The sequence below is a fragment of the Macrobrachium rosenbergii genome, chromosome 18 (assembly GCF_040412425.1).
Source record: "Macrobrachium rosenbergii isolate ZJJX-2024 chromosome 18, ASM4041242v1, whole genome shotgun sequence".
NCBI lineage: Eukaryota > Metazoa > Arthropoda > Malacostraca > Decapoda > Palaemonidae > Macrobrachium > Macrobrachium rosenbergii.
In genome coordinates, this window is record NC_089758.1 from 1,831,956 (window position 1) to 1,838,110 (window position 6,155).

Genomic DNA, 6,155 nt, shown 5'->3' on the forward strand with positions numbered 1-6,155 from the left:
TACTGGACCAAAGGAAATTAAATAAAAAAAAAAAAAAAAAAAAACAGAATTCTCGTTGCTCTGAGTAACAAGTTTTTAAATGACAAGGGTCATGAGTTTGAAACCCTATAGCCTGCGCAGTAATCTGCCGAAAAAGTCTACGATTGTGATTATATATATATATATATATATATATATATATATATATATATATATATATATATATATATATATATATATATATATATTTGTTCCGTGAACTTGAGTTAATGACTTGCATTGGCCTCGAGACGAGACGAGTCGGGAGAAGACGATGAGGGCAACGACGAGCAGCAAGGGAGGCCTTTACTGGCGACGACGACGGCGACGACGCGTGGGAGTAGGAGGAGCAGCAGTAGCAGGAGGAGGAGCAGCAGCAGGAGCAGGAGCAGGAGCAGGAGGAGGAGAGCAGAAATAGCGTAGTCATCGTCCGCCGTTGTCCCTTGTTGCCAGGCATTGAAATCGATAGAGTTGCAGTGAGAGAGAGAGAGAGAGAGAGAGAGAGAGAGAGAGAGAGAGAGAGAGAGAGGAGAGAGGGTTGTATTAACGATTCCCTTCCACTGCCTCAACCTTAGTTAAATAGGGAGGAGAGCTGAACGAGGTTTGGAGGTGGGGAGGAAGCCGATAGGAGGGGGAGGAGGGGAAGGCTAAAAGATGGGGAAGGATAACGGGCACAGCGGCCTGGTCCCATTAATAATAACCTTGTCATTACCCTACCCACTATAGATAATCACGTCACGCCGCTTTTCCTCCTCTACGCTTTACTCATAATCCCCGACGGCGTTGCAAAAAAGGGAAAGATTCCGCCGGTGCTTGAAGGACTTCTCTCGTAACTAGCCTACGACAAACGATCACAATACTTAATCGCCTTATTTACTATTCAGGTACAATGCAATAACACACACACACACATACATATATATATATATATATATATATATATATATATATATATATATATATATATATATATATATATATATATATATATATATATATATATATATATATATATACACACACATATATAGGCCTACAGATATATACACACATATATAGGCCTACAGATATTATATATATAATAGATATATATTTATAATTTTGTACCCAGGTATCTGTATGTTACATCTGTAAAAAAACAATTACTATATGCAACCTTGCTCTTATTAATTTTTGGTTATTCATTCTACTATCATTTTGAGTTTCTTCAACCGTCCAAATACATGAAAAACGTTTTGTAGACCGAACGTCTAAAATACAGTTAACTACTTTATTGCTGTCGTTTCTACTCCGGGAAGATTTCTTTTTCTGTCACTGGTCGGCGTGTGTATTATTGGGGTTTGCAACTGGTGTGTTTTATTTTAGTCGGCATAGCTAAGTTTTACAGAGATATAAAAATGGGAGTACAGCATTGTAGGCTGCGGCAGCGACGTATAACAAAGACATGGATGAACTGTCAAACAATTCGCCACCAAATTCTGGCTGGATAAGTCCAGAACCGAGCTCGAAATCAGCAAGACGATGATTATCGTTTGACGAAAGTTGCAACTTTGGATTTTGTAAACTCTGTTTGCCCTTGTGACAGTGTTAGCAATCAGGTGGCACTTAAATAGCCCACTAGTAATAGTCTAATTACCCTAATTATGGCTAATGGGCTGTGGTAAGACATATTAAGTTAATTACACAGCGTGGGTATGTGCGGATGACTGTCTGCTCGTGACGGAGAGCCCTCGTAGATAGTAATTGTTTAACTGATGTCAGTTATCTTTTTTTATTATTCTAGGAAAGTTTAAATAACGACAACCATTCCTTCAACTGATAATTTATATGTGCGTTGCTAACAAAATCGAAGGGCAGGAAAGCTGCCTATTCAGCTCATCATTTTCCAATAAAAATAAATGGCGCTCGAACCTACGGGATCCACACGCCACGTTTCAGCTTCACTGGCCACTTTTTTTCGAAACGCTCTCTCTCTCTCTCTCTCTCTCTCTCTCTCTCTCTCTCTCTCTCTCTCTCTCTCATAAACTAATTTTCACACAAGAAAGCACGTATAAACTCAAAAAAAAACATACATGGAGGATAGCAAGAATCGATGTAAGTAAAAAAACATAAATAAGGTGCAACTTCCACTGTGCGTGACTTCACCTTCCTTAGGCCTAACTCACGAAAGGAAACATGCCTCATTTTTACGGTGTGGCACCATCGCCACTGATGTAATCTGGTCCACGGTCATTACTGCCAATGAGCGTGTGGCTAACCAGAAAAGGGAAAGGAGATTAATGATAGACGAGACAGACAGATACAAGGAACAGAACGAGTTTACTACACCAGTCATAATTCTAGCGTTCTGTTAAATCACGTTCTTTGCAGTGATATTTGTATTATTGTTATCATTATAAGTAATAGTAAGAGCAATAGTACTAACAAATCTGAAAGGCCATTAAATCTTGAACAGAATGCTTATATAGTAATATATATATATATATATATATATATATATATATATATATATATATATATATATATATATATATATAATATGACGGAGAGAAACCAGCGAGAAAAGTATAAACAAATCGAAGCTTGGCGGAATATGGAAGCTGATGCTTTGCAAATCGAGGAGTACAAGCCGCTTAATTTTCACGTAATTAAGCTGTTAATGGAAGTCTGCTGTTGAAACAGAACTTATAATAATGCTAAACTGAACATCTTCGACGATGAACAGTTACTGGAATTTACTCTTATAAACAACACCACTCACAGCAACAACAATAGTGTCGAGTGCATAGTCATGATCTTAATCTCAAGCTATAAAGACTAACAACCAAACGCATAAGCAACAAAACGTTACACAACTTATTAAAACCACAACCATTCTAGACGACCTCCGTTTCCCCAGCACACGCCGATCAATAACAAACCAGAAACTGTTTCTAAACCGAATCAATATACAACAGACGATGAACGTCCCACACCACGGGGGAGGGAGACGGAGCCAAAGACAACTCAAAAGCACTACTGATGGCAAGTAGGAGGATACCCGATAGACGAGGGGAAAGGGAGGTTGGGGAAGGGTAGGAGAGAGCGAAGTCGGCCTTCAAAAATCATCCGTTATTCAACTGCAATCATTTTGAGACTGGCAAAATTGTCATTCTCTCTCTCTCTCTCTCTCTGATGGACTCACTGAGGTAATCCTCCATCCACCGGACGAAGCATTTATAAGATACTACATGCACACACACAAACTCACACACAAAAATGTATGTACGAGTATGTATGCATGTACGAGTATGTAGGCTATGTATGTAAAAGCGAAAGCCTCATTTGCGATGTTTAGTTTCCAGACAGCCCTAGAGCAAGTGCGATTCCACTTCTTGGTATTTCCCCAGCGTCAAATGGCATCATTGTTTACTTCACTGCTCAAGAACGTGCACTGCGTAGTGACATTACAACAACTGCAAGTAACTGAAATGTTATGATTTTCTTCCATTAAATGGAATATAAAGATAAAGGGCGTTTTTATGACTCTCAGTGCCCTTCGTATACAAACAATCAAGCAACTGGCATTAACTTACACTAACGATATTACTTCCGTTATCTGGGTACATTATTATTCTCATCATCATAACTACTGTCAATGATGTTATGTTTTGGTTTCGGGTTTTCTACCATTTGTTTGTTACCATGGCCACTGATCACTTCCCGTCGCAAAGCCTCCGTTGGATAACGATGGCCTTTTATTGTTGTTTCTAGGACAAACAAAGTCAATTGTAATCGATAACCACCAAAGTTCATCTCCTGGAAGAGGATCAGGCAATGCCAGTTTCCATCAAGTTTCAACACAGGTCTGCTATTAAACAAACAGAAAGATTACACAGGTCTGCTATTAAACAAACAGAAAGACAGAAAGCCCAAACCAATAACGTAAGATTAAATGGTCAAGGGCAACTGACAGAGAGTGTACAGTATTATTCAACTGCACTGCTAGGCTTTCAGGTTACTGATACACCTCCAGGAAACGTCTTTTAACACAGGTGATGCTTACAAATCATTCCTTCCACAACTGTCTGAGGTAATCTTCAGGAGCCAGACCAAATTCAACCAGAATCATTTCGCTCGTCAAAGACGGTTCATCTACTTGTTACGCATAAATAAACCAAAAATGAAGATTTCTTAAAAATTCACAGCTCCAAAATATTTGCAGCATAGGCAATTCAAGCACTACAGTCTTCTACAATTCAGTTACCATAATAACCACATAAATCCTTAATACTAATAGTAATTTTTCATATTCCATGTGAAAACAATTTTAATGCCTGTATCAAATTTGTCAATACCTTCTTCCCAGCTTCAAGATAAAAAAAATAAATATGTTAGAGACAATGAATGAAGAACAAAACGCGTAGGCCTACGGCATCACGCCAAATATGGTAGAGAAAGCCGATAATGGGTATGGGCAACAACATCCTCTTAACAGCCAGAAAAAGAAAGCTACTAGTGTCTCTCCGTCCATTCCGTAAGCCAAAGGGTCTCATCTGACGAATAAGACGTGTCAACCAACAAAAATATCGTCAACATTTGTCATTTGTCTTGTGGTCAAAGAATTCTTCCTGGGCGACGAATCTTTAATGCAAAGACAGGAAAAAGGCCGAAGAAATAAAAGATGATATGATACAACGAACCCCAACTCAAAAGCCACCGACGCCGCGGGGGTGTTCGAGGTTTATTGCTTGGCACCGAGAGGTGACACTCGCAATGTTTTGGGGCGTCGTTTCGAGCGTCACCCTCAGAACGATTTACTTAGACGCGATTCCCGACTGAAAGATTTAGCGTCAAAGGTTATTGCTGAACGTACCTTGAGGAGTTGAAGCGTTTCTTTATCCCTTTAAACATTTTCTGAACATCGGTGTCGCTGATGAGGAGGTTGTTCTCCCTGTGGCCTTCCTATTAAAAACTCCACCGCGCAAACGTTACCGGAGGGGATGAGTCCCTCCTCTCGCTCTTAGAAGTTGCAGAAGAATCGACAGTACTGTTTGATAATACTGAATTACTACACATGAGTCATGACAAACACATCACTGTGCACTACACAAAACGTATACATCTACTCCGGTCGGAGAAACTCACAACACTGGACTCGAGCAGGAACACAACTCGCTCTCGTTGAACATGTCTCTAGTAGCCCCCTCAGCCCTCCCACCCCCGCGATCAGACACCCTGCTGCCCTCTATCGATCTCGCTCACCCTCCTTTTTTCCTTTTCTCTCTATCTCACTCTCGTACATGAGTGAGGAGATTGGTTCTTACAGAAATATAACACCTATACGGAACTAGTTTCGCTAATAACGTTTGAAAGTAAGTCAGAAAAGCCTACTACAGATGCCGTAGTAATACATTTAATTCTGTCTGGCGTGTACGATGGGGAGGGGTTGGAGAAGGGTGGCTGGGGAGCGTCGCTGTGCATAAGTACGTACGTGTGCGTCCGTTTATATGAGAGTGTGTACGGGAGCCACGAGGTCTCCGGAACAATGACACACCAGTGGCGTGAACGTATGTATATACATGTCTGCCTCGTTTAAACGTCTGCGAGTAATATACAGCAATGTCTGAATCCGAGTGTGATGTTACTCTAATCTGCTTTAGAGCTGCTATGATAATTAGATATTGTTGTACTGATAAGCTTTGTCCAAAGCCAACTACTGTAGTGGGTCTTAGCAATGACTTTGAAAACTCTTGTGTGTAGAGTACTGTAAATTGGAAGAGCACCGTTTGTTGTTCGTCTGTACAAGTGGAGTGCAATTATATGATCTGAACACTGCCAATATTTGCAATGAAATAACGGACAACGGAATTGATGAGGACATGAACTGCTTTCGGAAAATGAAGCTTAATAACCGCAATAATAATGAGCGTTGTTAATAATTATGAATAAAATTGGAAGATAAAACCATCAGTAATTTGTAAAAGCAAATATAAATGGTATGGCTTAACGTTGAAACAAGACTGGTAAACAAAGACGTCTGCCATTAAACGGGACGCCTCTCAGAAAACCGAGGATGATTTCAAACACTTTTTCTTTCGCTTTTCTCTTCCCTAGAAAAAGATAGCTTCTTTTGGTTTTTTGTATATTGAACTGCT

At 39.9% G+C, this 6,155-nt stretch overlaps 1 protein-coding gene across 4 annotated transcripts in view; it reads right to left on the bottom strand.

Moving 5' to 3' along the window:
* Nucleotides 1–5,226, bottom strand: part of LOC136848015 (serine-rich adhesin for platelets-like) — a 402,233-nt gene extending 397,007 nt beyond the window's left edge. Inside the window, exon 1 of one of the 4 annotated variants that reach the window (XM_067120042.1) lies at nt 4,874–5,226. In XM_067120042.1, the coding sequence (XP_066976143.1) occupies nt 4,874–4,911 (38 nt within the window). In that variant the 5' untranslated portion in view covers nt 4,912–5,226. The remainder of the gene's footprint in view (nt 1–4,873) is intronic. The other 3 variants (XM_067120046.1, XM_067120041.1, XM_067120045.1) reach the window with 3 other exon arrangements.
* Nucleotides 5,227–6,155: the final 929 nt, after the last annotated feature.